This window comes from Lepidochelys olivacea, assembly GCF_965140295.1.
Source record: "Lepidochelys olivacea isolate rLepOli2 genome assembly, chromosome: 14".
Taxonomy (NCBI): Eukaryota; Metazoa; Chordata; order Testudines; family Cheloniidae; genus Lepidochelys; species Lepidochelys olivacea.
The window spans coordinates 14,219,549-14,237,909 of NC_140424.1; the positions used below are offsets into that span (position 1 = coordinate 14,219,549).

Below are 18,361 nucleotides of genomic sequence, written 5' to 3' on the forward strand. Positions count from 1 at the left end.
TCTTCCACTTGATTGCAAAAAAGTAATGTTTCATACTGCTTTACATATCTGTTTACCTGTTTGCATAACTTTAAGTAATTAAACAATAACACAATGGGTCATTTGACCAGGATTTAATTTCTCACCACCACCATCCCCTCCAATCTCAAAGGTCCAGGCTTCTCTGAAAGAACGTCTCCTATTGTCATTCGCTCCAAAATATAGTTGAAACCCTGCTGGCAGGGCTGTAGACCAGTTTGGTTAGGGAGGTGGTTTCTGAGAATTCTGCTAGTCAAACCGTACTGGAAAATAGCACAGCTGTCAGAAGAAGCTGTGTTGTAGATAGACCCTACTGATCGTAAAATAGCTTAACTTTTCCCTTTCAGAACTGGCATCTGTCACTTTGGCTTCCAGTTGACCTCTCAGCCACCTAAAAAATTCCCTTTCCAGTCCTTGGGAACCATGGAATTTAGTTGCTTGCTTTGAGGCTGTTGTGGGTTTTCTTTTCCTTTTTCTTTTCTTTTTTCCCATCTGAATTTAGTGTTGGTTCAAGATGCCTGATTCACAGCCCTGGACACTGAAGTCCTTTCTGTATCCACAGAACAGATGCAACATAGGCAGCAAAGAATAACCTCCCCAGTGTTCCTCGTGCTGAGAGGGTAGGTCATTTTCCATACCAATTCCATCCCTTGGCATCTACACTTTGACCGCCAAGGGTGTAACAATTGTGATGGAGGCTTTTGTACCAGACATTTGTCCACTGAGAATTATCCGATATCATGTTCTGTAGACCATTGAATGGAATTCAGATGTTGTGGTGACTTTTGGTCACTGCTGTCCAGATTCAAATTTAAACTGGTCAAGCTGGAGGTCATCCACCCTAAAATCCTTGGGCCAGTTTGCTGTTTTTTTAACACGAGTTATAGCAGATGGGGAAGGGAGACTACAAGACTTATAGCCATGGCTGGTGTAGTGACAATAACTGAAGTTATTATAACTGAAGTTTTTATATTTTCAATCTCCTGCAAGGAGATTAGTTTGCCACTGTACAGTTCTCTAGGCAGCTGCTCTTCTGGTGATTAAAAACAGAGCTTACTGTGGCAGCTTAAGGAAGGACCAGTTAGACCTCTGCCCTTAGTCTCTTCTTTACACCCTCCATTGGGAGGGGGAAGGAGGGAGTTGAACTATAAATCAGGACATTGTATTGCATTTTTGATTGCCTTAAGGACACTGATGTCACTCTTTCACCAAGTCCTTCTGCTTTTTTTGGTCTCTTTTGGAGAGGAGAAAGCCGCTTTAGGAGCCCTCTGGGATAAATAATTCACTAAGAAGAGAATATATTTATGAAGAGTTAGTTAAAAGGCCATGCTTCTCCGCTCTGCCTGCTTTTAAACGTATCTGAGGAGCTTGTTTCAGTGTTGTCTGCAGGCTGGGATGGGATGAAATGGTGCCGGCGTGACTGAAAGCACCTGATAGCTTCAGATGCAAATTGAGAGTGACACACAGTGCTGGATGGGACTGCTAAGATCCTGCCAGAGGGGTTAATGTTCCTGAAAAGAACGTCCTCTCCAGTCAGGAGGTGATAAAGCAATGGTTGCCTGTGACGGGGTGCAGAACCTGTTCAGAAAGGTCTGTGGAGGGCTGAAAATACTGGAACAGATCACTACCCACTTCGGCATTCTGTGAAGACATCCAGAATGAGGACACCTGTGCAGATTTTGGGATGGAGGGAGTGTACATCAACAGTGAGAGCAACTGTGCATTCCACTGAGTCTATAAGGATGATTAATATAGAGCATTATTCAGACAAGACATGGCAAATCACTGGCAAATGAAGTGACACTTCATTGGATGGGGGCCCAAGTAAACCAGAGCTGTTGAGCTTCGAGACAGATTCGCTGGCCTCAGACACTCTGCACTGCCTTAGCACCTCCAATTGTGCAAATGTTAATCGAACCTCACAATGACTCTGTGAGGTAGGAAAGTATTCTCCCCATTTTACAGAATGGTAAACTGAGGCACAGAGCAATGACATGGATGATCCAAGGTCACGTTGCATGTCAGTAGCAGAGCAGGGACTAGATACCAGGAGTCTAGATACCAGAAGCAGAGTTGGGATTAGCTACCAGGTCTAATGGCTTAAGGACACTGCTATAGGAGATCCAAGGAGCGTTGGCAGAAAATAACTTTACATGTGATCTCCAGCAGAAGCGAACAAACATCCCTAACCAGTTTTCCTCTCCCATATGTACAGATGAAGGAGCAGTGATACCAACAGGGTACAAAACAGTTTTTTTTCCTCTCCCTGAGGTGCCCCGGCATGCAGCATGTGTACAGCATGTCAGCTGATATGGGATCAGAGAGAGGAATGGTTCAACAGAGTTAATGGCAGGAGTTGCAATTGGAGGAGGTTACTGTAAGTTTGCTTGATTATCTTGTAGCAAACACTGCCATGAGCAGGGAAGGAAGAAGCAGAGAGTTGGTGTTTTCCAGCAGTAAAATCCTATCCTAGAGCTTTTGACAGCTGAAAGACTTGATTCATTTGTTTAAAAAAAAATTGGTTTTGTTAGTGAAACAGTCTCTGCATCTTGCCAGGGTCAGGGCAGCAGTAATCTCTGGCAGGGTGGCAGAGGGTATTAGTGAAAGCTGACAGCTTGGGTAGAACATCAGGGTGATCGGTGTTACGGATGAGATGCACTAAATGCACGGTTTCTATTCCCCTGACCTCCCTTTTTTTTGCCTTTCTCCACAAGTCACACTCCACTTTGTATGATCTGGAGAAGTTCAGCATGTGTCATTGCACTTTTGCTGCCTGGGTGAGCTACGGTTCCATGCAATGTAGGCGGAGCCTCAGACTTCAAACTGTCCCCTAGCCAAAGTCCTGCTTTACCTTGTATGAACTGTCCACACTGAGGCCATGAGCCCTTCTGACTGCTCTGTAACTTTTTCTAGAACCAAAATCTCTTCCTTCCCCCTCCTAGTCTGAGATCAGTAAAACACTCTTCCAGAGGCAGAGATGCCACCTTCCCCCTAATGGCTCTGACTTGTTTTCCTCACAGGGCACAGGTGCCCATCTGTATTCCTTACAATCCCCCATGTCTCCCCAGAGTTAGGGACACTCTTGCCTGCATTGTGCTTTCAAGGCTCCACCATCACATGGGTCAAAGATTCTTGACAGCCTCCTAGCTCCCACTTCCACAGAGGCAGATCCACTCATTGCTTCTATCACTGTGCCTAGACCCCTGTGGTTCCACCTCATGTTTTTGTCATCCTCTCATACAGAACCGTTCACTAAAGTGTGGAGCAGCTTGTCCATCTCAGCTACGAGAGGCCTGGGGCTCATGAACTCTGACTGGGTGAGATCATACAATTTCTAGGGAGGACACGTGAGTTAATGTAGGAGTCAGATCGGGGCTTATTCCAGAAGCCTCTAATTTCAGAGGTTTGTTTTACCAGTGTGACTGGTAACAGTGAGCTATCTGAACAGCTTACATGTATAGTACAACTGTAGCACCTTCTGATCCCAAAGGATCAGTGGGTTTAATCACACAGAGCGCTGTTGAAAGGCAGCCACCTCCTCAGGTCAAGGGAAACAGCAAGGTGGATAGTGCCCTCTGTGGCATTGGGTAAGGACCCCCCAAGGCAAATTTTTGCCCTTCCAAAAAGTGCCATTGGGATTTGTAATGTCCACACAGAGCAGACAAGGCCTCTGTTTTTTTTAATATCTCCTGCCAAAGAACCACACCGTAAGCTATGTGCAACTCAATGACTCTACTTGGGAATGATGAAGTGAGTTGAATCCTGTCTTGCCAGTGTGTCTAGGTATTTCAGAACTGAGGCTTAGACAGCTTAGCTGTCTTCTGCTTTTGTTCAGTTTATTTCCCTCTCACTTCTCAGCTGGAATGGGATAGAGCCCCTCCAAACTCCAGTGCTTGCCTGCTACCACCACACCTCTTAGGACAACCTAGCCGCCCTGGGCTTTGGATTGGCAAGGGTCCAGAAGATCACTGCGGTAGATGAGTTAGAAAAAGGAGGTGGTTTCTTCTCCCAGAATCATCTCCAAAGGGAGCTGGCCCCGGGAGACTATGCCTACTCCCCTCCTCTTCCCCTTTTGGTACCACCTCCCTCCCTGAATCCATCACACTGCCTTGCGTATGAAATGGGAAGCGAGCAGCGTGCATTGCGAGAGAGTGATTCATTATTGTTATCCCTTGGCATATTGATTCTCTGCTTCGAGAGGAAAACTCTGTCACACCGTCAGCCAGCACTGATGGATGGCTCTCCTGCAAATGTGTCAAAGCTGTAACAGGGCGCCTGCTTAAACAAACAGTTCTAAATGGGTGGATGGGGGCAATGAGGCATAGGGGGCCTCGGTTTATAGCAAGATGGTGTGGCAGCATTTCACACCCTGTGCTGCTCCGGTTCATTAGAAGGGATGACATGTAGAGCAAGATGTCTGCGTAACCTGTTGATGCCCTTTTAGTGTTAATCATGGTTTCCAGGCTGAGGGAATGGTTGTTGTTGGAAAGGGCACAACTCATGACTGCAGCAAATATATGCAGTTATCCACGTCTTGCTTACTGTTTGTATCCCCGTTGCAGTCTCTCTTCCATGAAGGGGATAATGCCAGCTGAAAATAGAAACAGAGGTTGCTCTGCAAAGTATGACTGCTTGCCGCTGATCTGCAGCCTGCTACCCCTATGAGTGCTCGGGAGCAGTTCCCCAAGGTGATTAAGACATTCCTGCTTGGAAGTGCCTGAGGAAGGCACAGTGTTTAGAGTCAGAGTTCAGCACAAAGCCTAGTCCGCTCCACTGGCTCTTGGCTGCTGTCCGAGCATTATGGGGCACTTGTGCAGGCTGAGAGTCTGTAACATGGCACCTTTCAGATTGTCATTGGAGAGATAGAGTGACTGGAAGAGCAAATGCTCCATCACCTAACACCAATGAGGCTTAACTTGCTGCATGGTCCTGGCCAGTTACACTGTATCTGATGGGTGTGACTGGCGCATCTCCTTACGTTTCTTCCTCTTTCTTGGTGCACATCTTGACTTGGGACCTTCCTGTTTCCATCTGCATAAAGATGTTCTGGAGGCAAGGCTGCAACTTCTCTGCCTTCCAGGCAAAACTTTCTCTCCGAAACTCTTTTAAACATAGTGCCTCTGCTCCATCAATCCAACCACACGGAGCTGCACCGATGGGCAACAAGGAAAGGTGAAGTCAGAAAATCATTGTGGAGCATGATATTGGGGCAACAGTTCTAGGGGGGCGGATTTACTGCTAAAGGGCAGATATTGAGGGCTTATCGGTGGCTTTTCAGGCTTGACGGGGTTTCTTTTGCCTTATGAAAGCACAGTGGAATTGGATTCTTGGGAGGATTCGCAGCTATGATTTTTATGTATTATTATGAATGTTGAAAGCCTTCCTTGGCAACTAAGTAAAATTAAAACACTCCAGGCACTCGACTCCAGGACACCCTGTCTCAATCATCAATATTCAAAATGAGTTTAATGGCAAAATGGAGACATTGTTTACTTCTGACCTGAAATTCTGTCTAACAGCTATTCATTTAAATATCCAGGATTTGGAGAGACCCAGGTCCTGTCCCCTGGTGAAAGCTGCTACCTGCGGTGCATTGGTGATGTGGCAGAGACAGAGGAGCAGCAGACTGGTGAATGCTTTGTTTCCACACCTGCTCCTTGTGGAGGGTGAAGAGTAAACTTGGTGTGGTGGAGATGGGTGACCTAAGACTGTCACGTTGGCCACTTCACTCCATGCGGAGGGATGGAGTATGAACATGGGAAGGCTGTGTTCTCCCACCACCATTCAGTGACAGAGATCCAGGTCCCAGACTTGCTCCTAGGACAGAGAGAAAGGGAAAACTGCATTTCTGTCCCTGCTCCCCATGCACTGATAAGATGGGATCTGAGCATACCACATTCTCACCCCTCTGCCTTGAAGGAACCTGGGACAAGGAGCCAACCTGAGACTGCTGTCTTCCAGCATTTGCATCTTGCAGGGGGATGGAGAGCAAACTTGGGAACGCCCACATGGTGCCTCCAGCTCCCCGCATGGGGTGAGCCTGAGACTTCCCAATTCCCTGCTCTGTCTGTGATAGGGATGGATGACTGACTGAGATCAGCACAGCCCAGCCCCCCTTCCCCTGTGGAAGAATGCATGGCAAGCATGAGGCTGCTGGAGGGATCCCAGTTGGGCTCTGAGGAAATGAGCTCAGAAAGACTGATTTCACTTTCTCACTTCCCTATATGGCTTTGTGTTATCGATCCACTAGAGCAGAGATGGAATGTTAAATATCCCGAGACTCCCAGATTTTCCATCAGGGCCGCTTTTCGGATATAGGTTCTTATGTATTCTTCACTCATCTGGCCGCGAGAGCCTGATAGCAGAGCTGTCATCTTTCTAAAATCAACATCTCTTTGGTCAAGGAGGACAGACAGCCTCAGCTTTCCTCTCAGAAGAGGCCTGTGTCTTCAAGTTAGAGAGCTGGTGTCCTCTCCCCACGAACAACAGAAAACCTCGGTTGGGGATGGTAATTAAAAAGCCATGCTGTGTTCTATTTGTCAACCGTTTTCTATCCTTCACCATTAAGGATGTGCTCTCAAGAAGGTGGAATGCGGAAATGTCCCTCCCAGAACCGCTTGTCTCACTGTGTGGAAAATGAGCTGTCTGGGGTGTGTATGAATTAGTCTCTTACACTGCTTTTGTACAGGGGCTCATTTTATTTATTTCTAAACATTCAAATATGTTTAAAGTGTAAGAGGTGATTGTAACCTGCCAGTAACCTCTTGAAACCATGTAATCTGCCTCTCTGACTAGTGCGACTGTGTCAATCAGCCGTAAACAACACTGTTTTCCAAGGAAGCTGCAGTTCACATGGGTGTCGGGGATGGAGGAGGAAGCAGAGGCAGGATGCTGCACCATATTGCCACCACTTTACAGTTGCATTTCATTTTTCATAGTCTCTTGTGATCTTTCTAGCCTTCCCTCCTTTCTTGTCTCCCTTCCCCCCTTGTAGGTTATCTATATGGTTCTCATCACATGGTGTAGAGAGGGCATTCTCCATCTCCTTTCATTCTCCTATGCACTTACTAAGAAATGTTCTCATAGAGACCACCTCCTCCTCCTTGCCCCCCACTTTTATTTCCCACTGCTTGGGTCTCAAAATGTTTCATGGTGGAGTCACCAGGAGTGCTCCATGAAACACACCTGGAAAACCAGTGGTTTACAGGCATCTTACATATGCCCTTGACATTCTTGAGGCCTGTCTCCCAATTATGAAGGTGTCTGATCCTCTTGCTTTTCTCTCCTACCTTTCCTGGAGAAATGGTGGCAGTTTTGGTGCTGTCTGTGCAACAACTGAAAATCATGCTAGTGGCAATTGAATTTTTAAACAAGGTTCTAGCATAGTTTCCTGGATCAGCATAAGACCAAGCTGTACATTACTTTGGGTGGGGTGTGGATGGTATAGGCTATAGCATGGTTTGACAATTGCAGTTTTCAGAAAAATAATCCCAGTCCACGCTGATTGGAGAAGGTGTACTAGATTTCTGTTACCTTAGAGACTATGCCACAAGTCCTCCTTTTCTTTTTGCGAATACAGACTAACACGGCTGCTACTCTGAAACCTAGATTTCTGTTATCAACCATTTTTTGTTTGCTGACTGCTAGCTAGTGTGGACGGGACCAAAGCTATATTTGTCTTCTATATTTCTCTGGCTCTCATCCTTCTGAAGTGGTGTTTGAAGGTCTCTTCCATCCCTGCTTCATATTTCAGTCCCTCCTGCCCAAACCTATTCCTTACACATGAGCAATTTTCTTAACACATTTTCTCTCTGCTAACCAGGTTCCCTCCAGGTGCAGGAGCACCATAGGAATGTTAGTGCTGGAGCCGTAGGCTGCTTTAATGGAGTATTTTGGCTTTGCCTTCAGCCTGTTATCCCAAGAATAAAAGGACGTGAACAGGAAGCTTCATGCATACACACGGGATCCTTTTCTCATCTGCTTGAGACTGCCTGTCAGTCAGAGGCTGTCGTCCTCTTTTCATCTTGATTTATCATTGAGCATAACTAGGTTTCAGAATTTTCGTTTGTCTTACTTCCTCCTAGGGACAGGTAATAAATCTAATATATGAACATTTAATTCTCCAATTTCAGCAGCCGGGACAGGAGAGAGACACTGTTCCACTTCAATGGCCAAGAGAGAATACAGCTGCTGGGGAAGCATTGCTAGAGAGATCTATCTGTGGTCGGGACGTCAGTAGGGGAGTCTCCCAGTTCACCCAGTCAGCCCATGCCCCTCAACGGATGGGAGATGGGTAGGCTATGAGCCACTGGAAAGGATCGCACTCCTACATTGTGCCAACGCCAAGATAGAACATTTCATTTGAGAACTTCTTGCAGAGCAGAAGCACTTCTGCTTTGACGAGCTATTGCTAGATTTTTAACCCCTCTTGTTAGACTTGCTTCACTGGGATAGCCGTGTCAGGAAGAGAATTCATTTAGGCAATACAGCCATTCTGTAGAACATAATAGCTTGCTCTTCTCTGCAGTCTTCTATCCAAGGTTCTCCGAACACTTCAGAAATATTGCACCAGTAGTTCTAGCAGATTCTACAGTCTCCACTGTGGGTGGCCTTGTGCTGAGGAACCCCATCATTCCCCATTAGGGATCTGATCCAAAGCCCACTGATGTCAGTGGAGAGCCGTTTCATTGACTGTGTTTTAGATCAAGCCCTAGACTTCCCAGCTTAACAAAGCATGGCTTTCTTATAAAGGAAGTCACCAGTTTCTCCTGATCTTGCCAAGGACTGTGGGGTGAACAGCAGAATCACTGGAGTAGGCTGACATGGGCAGAATGTGAAAGTGGGGGGCTGTACACTGAACCCTAAAAAAGTAGGGAATCAACTCAGGTTCTGCCTCCAGCAGTTTTTATTCTAATCCAGAAAATCTTAACGTTCCAGAAGCAAGATGGAGAGTTGTTTCTTTTTGTCTCTGAATTGGAAGCAGCCACCTAGCCTCCTTCCACAGCTTGGTGTTTGTGCATGCAGGTCACCTGCATAGAAAGCTGTGCCAGGCCTCATGTGGCCCATCTCTGTAACAGGCATGGGGTGTGGAGGCAGGGGTACTGGTGGGGATTGACTCTGACAGGTTGCGCAGTGGAAATGTGATCCTGCACTGCTCCCCTGCTGTTAGAGCATATACTGGAAACAGAAGCTAGCCTGCAAGGCTCTACTGCTAGAGTCCCGTGTGAATAAAGCACCTGGCGCTCCGGTCCACACAGAGCAGCTGAGTAAGGCTACCATTCTGCTGTACAAAGACTCTGAAAAGGGGTGCAAACTCTGAGGCTCACCAGGGAGTTCAGCTGATCTTGCTGTGCATTGTTGAATGAGAGCTGATAGGTCAGCTCTTGACTGAGCAGAGATGGTAGAGATTCGCACTCACTCTTCAGCGGGGAAAGAGGTGCAGGGCTCTTGCAGTTAAAAATAGTTAAGATGTGACAGAGATACAAGACTGGGCTTCATGAGTCGAGCACTTCTCCCAAAAGAGAGAGAAATGTCCTCTATTTGCATTTCCCAAGCAGTGTAACCTGTCTGGCTCGTTCGTTCCTTAACCTTGTGTCCTCTCCTTTCTCACTTTTCCTTTCCTGTTCCTGTCAGTCTGTCCAAGCTCACTGTCAGCTGTGCTGAGTATACTCAGTGTCCTGAGGCAGGCTCTGGATGACTTGAAGGTCTTTCTGCTTTTACTAGAGTGGCTAACAAGCATTCTGGAGTCTTTCTCTCAGTGGTAATTTGGGGAGAGGGAACACTTTACCAGAGAACTAGAAAGGCCCTTCCCGTGATGATTGCCTTTGGGTTTGTAATGCATCTTTTTCCTTGGCTCAGATTAGAATTGGAGCAAGTGTGTAAATACCCAGCTCTGAATCCCCCCAGCTCTCTCCACTAGGTCCGGTCTCAGGGATGGATGTTGTGCCTGGTATTCCAAATGTGATCTTGCTCCAATAATGCTTTTATGTAATAGGTCTGGTGTAACAGCCAGTTTATATTCTAGACCCCCTGCGAAATTATCAGCCAGTGTTGTCCTTTTTCACTAGGGGATGAAAAATCTGAAGTGGGTAGCTCATGTGGCCAATAAAATGCTAACTGCAGAGGGGTGGATTGAAATGCATCATGGAGTCTGATAGGGCCCTACCAAATTCACGGTCTATTTTGGTTAATTTCATGGTCATAGGATTTTTAAAATAGTAAATTTCATTATTTCAGCTAATGTGAAATTGTATGGTGATGTAATTGTAGGGGTCCTGACCCAGAAAGGTGCTGTGGGGGTGGAGGGTCGCAAGGTTATAGTAGCGAGGGGGTTGTGGTACTGCTACCTTTACTTCTGCACTGCTACAGGCAGCAGCGCTGCCTTCGGAGCTCGCCAGCTGGAGAGCGGCGGCTGCTAGTCGGGATCCCAGCTCTGAAGGCAGAGCCATCGCCGTCAGCAGCAGCGCAGAAGTAAGGATGGCATGGTACGGTATTGCCACCCTTACTTCTGCACTGCTGCTTGCCGAGCTGGGCCCTCAGTCAGCAGCCGCCACTCTCCAGCCGTCCAGCTCTGAAGGCAGCAGCCTAGAAGTAAGGGTGGAACGCTATGGTATTGCCACCCTTACTTCTGCGCTGCTGGCCGGGTGCAGCCTTCAGAGCTGGGTGCCCAGGCAACAGCTGCCACTCTCCGGCCACCCAGCTCTGAAGGCAGTGCAGAAATAAGGGTGGCAATACCACGATCGCCCCCTAAAATAACCTTGTGACCCCCCCTCCCCCCGCAACTCCCTTTTGGGGAATCACCCCCAATCTGAGAAACTCTGGTCTCCCCCTGTGAAATCTGTGTGTAGTATAGGATAAAAGCACACAAAAGATCAGATTTCACAGCCCGTGACACGTTTCATGGCTGTGAATTTGGTAGGGCCCTACTGATAGAGGGTCGGTACAAGGGGGACACTATTAAAGAGGGAATGAAACTGTGTGCTGTAGGGTAATAGATGGATAACTAGGTACGATAAAGGATTAGGTGGGTAACTGCTTCTGATACGGGATGAAGTGGGTAATGTGTACCCTATGAGTTTAGGAGTCGTCATCGTCCTTGGGTAATGAGTCTATTGCATTAGGCTCTCTGCAGTAGGGTACGTATCAGAGTTTGGCCAGTACAATGGGTAAATGGATGTTTTGGGGTGTTAGGCCCAGTTACTGGCACACTTAGTGCCAAGGCTCGTTTGGATACTGGGAAGTACAATTGCCCCTGGCTTAAGAGAAAAGACGTTACAGTTCTGTATCAGTGGAAGCTTTGGATGAAGTTGATCTGTTCCCTTCTATGGACTGGATAAATCAGAGTGCTTGTGAATTTATTCCATAAACATCAAATATTTCCTTAGATCTACTCCCACCAAGGGGTCATCAGCAACACAGAACAATCTCCAGGCGCTGGTGGGTGTAGGAGGCATTACAGTTGCTGAACAAATGAGCATCCTTGTTCCCCTACAGCAGGCACCCAGCGTTTTTAGCACACAGATGGCCTACCTGCTTTGGGATGCTCCACGTGGAGACTTGCTGCTTTCGTTTGTCTGCTGTTTTATTTGACATTCGAAGCTGTCTGATAGGAATGTCAGCATTTTACTTTATTTTTTGATTACCTGGTAACTCACCGCTGTGCTTTAGGCCTCTCAGCCAATGCCGGAGACAGAGCTGTACAAGAGCCAGGGCAATTGTCTTCCCAGTCGTTACCAATCTCAGATTGAAAATACTGTCTTTCATTGTCAAGCAGGCAGAGCGTTTCACCCTTCGGTAACTCAGCCAGTGACCAGCTTTCCCAGGCTTGCAGTGACTTCCATAATGTCAGGATGTGGTTCTTACTGTGCCTATTGCTAGGCTGCTGTTCCTTGTACGTGGCTAACTGTTTTTAGCCCAGGTTCTACTGCTAGAGTGTGATAAAGGCTTCATTTTCTGCCTAGACTTTAACCCAGCCGTTCATATTTCTTCTTGTCCATAGCAAGTACCTTGTTTTGACAGGCTAGTCAAATATCATTAGTTGGGTTTTTTCCCATTATCCGGGTAAAGGGCAGGTAAATGGATTTTATGCCTGGAACTGATGAATTTTAATAGTATTTTTTCAATGTTGCTTTAGTCTCTCTCCCCACTCTGGGATTAGCAGTAGACGGCCTGTTCTTCCTGCCCAAGAAATAGCCAGTGCTTGTGGTTGTTCCACCCACTTTCCCGGGTGATAGCAGCTCTGTGTTGCCCTATCCCCAACACACACCCTGTAGGCTAATGCTTCAGGGACCTCAACTAGCAAGTCACACGAGTGGCATCGGTGTCTGTGGCCAGGTTTAGGATCTTGCCTCCTGCACAGAGTAATCTCTCTCAAATACCCTTTATGCTAACTTTGTAGGTGGGGATGTTTGGAAGGTGTTTAACATACCTCTGCAAGGTGGATAGGAAGAGAGACCCTGCAGTGAAAAGGTGATGAATGACAGCAGTGTTGGACTTCGTAGAGCACAGGATGCCCATTTCCTGAGAGAGGGTGATGGTTAGATATACTTGCTAAAGACCAAGTCAGAAGGCTGTTCCCATATGAATTCTCTCTGATGTACAGCCTCATGTTGAAAGCCAATAAAGTGGTAACTCCCTTGTATATTCCTCCTTGATATGCAGTGCCACATTCTCCACAGGGAAGTGGTTTTCCTTATCTCCTGAGCTGTAGACATGTAGCGAGATCTAGTGCAGAGATTACGCTACCAAGGAGAGCTGTGTTTGGGAGCCTGGATGCTGACATGGCTTACCATAGTGTCTCTCTCTCTGTCTCTCTTGTTTTGCAGCTTTTGTCGTCATGATTATTTTGGCCCTCATCCACATCGGCAAGGGTGAAGGGGAAGGTCACCCACCCCTGGCGCAGCTCTCGGGGATCCCCAACCTCTTTGGGGTGTGTGTCTACTCCTTCATGTGCCAGCACTCACTGCCGTCCCTCATCACTCCAATCTCCAAGAAGCAACATGTAAACAAACTGGTGCTGCTGGATTACATCTTAATATTGGGTTTCTACAGCCTCCTGTCCTTCACGGCCATCTACTGCTTCCGCAATGAGACCCTCATGGACATGTACACGCTCAATTTCACCAACTGTAATATCACCAACATCACCTTCATTCGTTATTTCCTGGGCCTCTTTCCTGTTTTCACTATCAGCACAAACTTCCCAATCATCGCTGTGACCCTGCGGAACAACTGGAAGACCCTCTTCCACCGGGAAGGTGGGACGTACCCATGGGTGGTGGATAGGATTGTCTTTCCAGCAATCACTCTGATTCCCCCTGTGCTGGTGGCTGTCTGCACACACGATTTGGAGTCGTTGGTGGGCATCACGGGAGCCTATGCTGGCAATGGGATCCAGTACATCATCCCAGCTTTCTTGGCCTACTGTAGTCGGAAGGACACTCAGCTGATCTTCGGCAGTGGCACAGTCAATAATCATCTGTCCCCTTTCCGGCATATCTTCTGGATCTGGTTCGTGCTGCTCTGGAGTCTTTTCTGCTTTGTGTTTGTGACTGCAAATATCATCCTGAGTGAGACAAAACTCTGATGATGGGGCAGCAGCGCTCTTCATCCAGGGCTCTGGAGGAGATTCCAGGATTTCAGCTCTTGTTTCAGACTCAGTCATCAAAAACCCAACAACCTGGTCTTCGCAAGCAATCGGCTTGTTGATGCAGGTTTGATCTGGATGTCAGGACTTTCTATCCCCTCTTCACTTTGGGTGCTGATGTAACTTGCTCAACCTCCTTTTGATTCAGGTTCTCAGACTGATTATGCGAAGCCAGGGTTGGGAGCTCTCAGAAGGCCTCCCTGGTTATTCAGTGTCTGACCATTTCTGCCTTGAGTTGGGGGAGCTCCATTACAGAGCATCTTCCTCTCTGTCCAGGAGCAGCCTCCTTACAGTGCTGCAGGTTTCAGCACATGGAAGGCTGTCTGGACTGCATCCGCTCCCCATGAGAGCTGAACAAATATCTCTGCCAGAGACAGGGAACTGTTATAACTGCTAACACAATCCAACAGCAGTTCTCTGGAGTGATCCACTTACCCCTCACCAAGGAAGTAGCAGACTTTTTTGTTTTCTGTTAAAGAATTTCAGGTGCATGGTGAGGGAGCCGGTTAACTAGGGATGACAACTGGTGGCATGTCTGGAGGATGGGTGAGGAGACTGTAGAAAGCAATGGGCTTCTATGTGGATACTATGACTGATCCTGTTACAAGTCTTTCTCACAGTTTCTCCATTTCTGTTACTACCTTTTCAGAAAACATTGGCCTTTGTTTTATTTGCAGTGTGGTCTATGGGGTAGAAGTGTGGACTCAATGGGTCTGGATTAGGTCATTTGCCTGTTCGATAAGATTACACCAACACTTGGTCCTGGAGTTCTGCTCCTAACTGCTTTTTCTGGTTGCCTTAACTCTCCCTCCCAAGGCAAACCCATTCTACGGGGCTCTGGATCCCAGTCTCTTCCTCACTTCGTTAGCTCTTTGGTGCTGCTAAGTGGCATCAGCTGTCAGAGCAGATCTCACAAGTGCTGAAGCAGCAGGGCAGACTATGGACACAGCAGTCAGGATTTGTGTGGCCTTGGGAGGTGCTAATTACCTGTCGGTGACCTGCATTAGACCCTCAAGAGCACTTGCTGGGCATACTGACATTTCCAGTCTCTTGCTTTGGGTAATTAGCCTTGAAACTCAGGGGAGAATGTAGTGCCAGCTGGAGAATTCAGCAGTGCCCCACTCACTGTGCCTGTCTCAGAGAAATAGAGCTCAGAAGTATAAGCAGAGAGAGTAAAACTATGGAGGAACTCTGGAAATGGTCCATAACGCTATTATCCTGCTTCTAACTTCTCCCTCTGCCTAGGGTTAAGAATTTTTCTTGCATCCGTTTGAGACAGAGTTTAAGAATCATCTGCCCTCAAAAAATTCCACTTAACACACCTTACCCCAGTTTACAGGCTGAGAGACACTTCTCTTCTTGCAGGAGAACTGTCTGTTGTATTGGATACCGACAGTCTTTTGATTAATTCTGTGCTGTTGGGGCTACTAACGCTCTCACTGCAAAGTGACCCGTTTATTACTCTAGCAAGCTGAGGGCCCAGGGTCAAAGATCATACAATAAAGGCTTTCATACCAGGAGGCAGAACGTTTACTCTTAAACTTTTTACCTTAAATATTTTAAAACATTTCCCCTCGCTGTGATTAAGCCAGGTTCAAAGACAGCTGCCAGTCTCTAGCATTATATACTTCGCCAACGGTAAGCTTGGGCATTCTGTCTTTTTTTTTTTAATGAAGCTTTCTTTTTAATACAAGTTTCAGGTTTCTACGTGACATGAAGCATTTCCTGCCATGGAAACATTCAAGGTGGCTGGGGCTGTGCAAAAGCAGCTTTCTTTTAAAAGCAGGAGGGGGAAAACCCCTCACCCCCTTCAGTGATGCACAGATGTCCTTGAACATTGTGTAAACCAGGATGTGCCAGTTGGGTGGGGGGAGCTGGTTCCAGCATAATAAACCTGACATCCCCTCTCCTCCCAATTATAAACAGTATTTGGAAGCCCTTGCTGGTGCATCACTCAGCTAGCTACGTGGCCCTGAGTGCTACAAGGAAGCTGATATGGCTCTTTTGGTGCCAGGTTACTGAGTGGGCTGTGAGAGTGAATTGTTCAAAAGCACAGAGAAACAGTTTGGAGGGCAAATCCATAGTACAGCTGAGCTCGGAGCCACCTGCGGGGAGTAGTGAAGGAGTTTGCACCTGCTTCCTTCGGTTGCTCATTCTCACGGTTGTTGTGTCTGACAGCCAGGAATGGGACAGATCGCAGACACCATGGCAGGGCACATTGGGCCCTTAGGTTCTTGTACAGCACAAGGGCAGGCACTGGTAGGAATAGGTTTTGCACATTTGCAGCAAAGAAATGAGCCTGTGAAAGACCTTAGAATGGATGGAAATGGTACATGGCACAAGGCTCCTTTTGGTAACTGGCTTCGAGGGTCTTTCTATCCATCTCAATCCCTCAAAGCAGTAAGCTGATTTTCTTGCCTTGTGTCCCACAGACAGCACCACACCACGTTCCCAAGTGTCCAGAAGCTAACAGGCAACTTTAATTAGCCGTTTATTCCTTCTCTGTTCCAGGGCTGCCAAATGCTCAAAGACCCTGCTCTCCTTTTTTCTCGCCCACCCTTGGCCTGTCCAGGTCAGGGAGCAGAGTTGCTAGCAAACCTCTGCTCTGAGAGTGAGCCTGTCTCCACCAAGCACTCTCCTTGGTACAGCTGCAAACATCAAGCTCCGTATAGTGTGCAGAAGCTGCTGGCCCGGAGCCTGGGAACTGGGCCTGAGGCAGCATAGCTTGGTTCATGATCTTATGGCAAGCGCAGTCTAGGACTGCAGTGACCCTCCCACCACCAGGAAATTTCCACTTTCCAGCCCAAAAAGGTCCGGGAGTGGTGTTTGTCAAAGCACAAGTGCATGGTGTCCTGTTTTGTACTACAAACCATGGTACTGCTTCCCTTTTTCCCACTAACCCCTTCTTGCATGGGTACCTGAGATTCCACAGCTGTCTGCCTTCTGACAGGCAGAATTAGTTTTAATGGACTTCAGTTACAGTGTGCCTTTTCTTCTCTGGCTTCGATGAACTCTCCTCCTGAGACGCTTCCTTTGGAATGCTGCACAAGGGTGGTTTCCGTGGGGCCCCTTTGTAAGCTGTGAACAGGTATAAACCAGCCTTGATCTGAGATGTAGCTTAACAGCGAGGGATGTCTGGCTCATTGTAGAATGGGTGTCTTGCCTGGCACCTCACCAGGGAATGCTCTCCTTGCTACACGTGAAAAGCAACATTGGAGAGACTTTCCAGACACCTGCTGTCCTCAATCAGTGAAAGAATCAACCCTCCCAATGGCAGACACTCCACAGTGAGGAAGGCGGGGGAGAACATTTTTCATTTAAAATGTGAAACAAGAAATGCCTCAAAAAGTTGAAGGAAAACAGGGAGTTGGATGGATGAAGCCAGAGCAAATATCTCAGCTTGGTCCCTGCCCGTCTCATTAGATGCAGAGCTAGCAGGGGGCAGAAGGGGGCCAGTTGCTGTCCTGGCTTGGTGTGGCATGATAACTCGTCTCCTGTCTGGTTTAAGAATGAGATTTTTAAATGGCTATTATGACAGGGGTTTGTTTTGATCCTCACCACGCCGTACTCAGCTTGTCCCAGCGTGTAATTATTTCTCCAAAAGGCATACAAATAAAACGCACATTCTGCATCTCTTGCTTTGGCCTTTTCTTGTGTGCATAACGAACGATTTCTCCTGGTGGTGGCTCCGCTGTCTAATCAGTCCATGGGAGCAGCGGAAGGCTGGGAGGTGGCAGAAAAAGAGGGCAGGGGTGGTTGTGACAGCTCAGAGTAATTGAGGCCCTAGTCTGTCCCAGTGTATTAGCCTCCTGCATCTCTAGATGTTCTCTGAAAACTCAATTAAAACATCTGTACTGTACCCTTCTCAATTATATTCCCTTACGCTCAGAACTAAACAAATTGAATCATTCCACCGCCTCTGGCAGCAAATGAAATTTCTGCTGGCAAATTTATTAGCGTCATAAAACCCAGCTTGATTTATGTGAAAATATTAGAACACATCCTTACGATGGAAATAAACACTTTCTCCTCCCATGATTCTCTCTAAGGATTCAACAGACAGTGGAGGAATTTTTTGGCTGGACTGTAAATCTGAAATCAAAGTGGCATTAGGGATGGATTCAATCTTCTGCCGCACTTCAAAGAGCAACAGCAACGTGGCGGGAAGGGAGGCTGAAGTATCAGACAGGCTTGGGACAATGTTGCCTTTTTAATTGAATGCTGGTAACCAGTGAGTGCCACTGAGACAGCCCTGGAGGGTGAAGTCCTCTTTCCACCATGTAGCTATGGCATGGGCATCAGCAGCAGCGCAAGCTTCGTTCCTGTGGAGCATCAAATCTGCCTCTGCCCTGAGCTGGGGAAACCACTATCAGAGGGCATTTTAGTCTCCATGACCATTTAATCTCTGGCCTCTCTGTGGAAGATGCCAGTTGTGGCAGTGTTTGTGATGTGAATGCTTGTCCACTATAGCAACCAGCAGGAGGCCAAACCATTTCACACAGGCTACTGAACAGATGCTACGTACTAATGACTTGGAGCCACTACTAACCAGGACCAGATTAGAACCAGTGTCCTAGAGGTAAAAAGTTTCATTTCTCATAACTGTTCCGCCTCCCCCCCACCCCCGCACTTCATTTTAGCAGGTCTGATAATACCTCCTTCCTTTGGCTGTAAACCTGTATGGTATAACCCTAATCA

General features: G+C 47.3%; 1 protein-coding gene across 2 annotated transcripts in view; it reads left to right on the forward strand.

Annotated features, from left to right (window-relative positions):
• Nucleotides 1-17,294, forward strand: part of TMEM104 (transmembrane protein 104) — a 64,707-nt gene extending 47,413 nt beyond the window's left edge. For both annotated transcript variants that reach the window (XM_084647117.1, XM_084647118.1), the window contains exon 10: nucleotides 12,843-17,294. In XM_084647117.1, coding sequence (XP_084503243.1) covers nucleotides 12,843-13,603 — 761 coding nt within the window. In that variant the 3' untranslated portion in view covers nucleotides 13,604-17,294. The remainder of the gene's footprint in view (nucleotides 1-12,842) is intronic.
• Nucleotides 17,295-18,361: the final 1,067 nt, after the last annotated feature.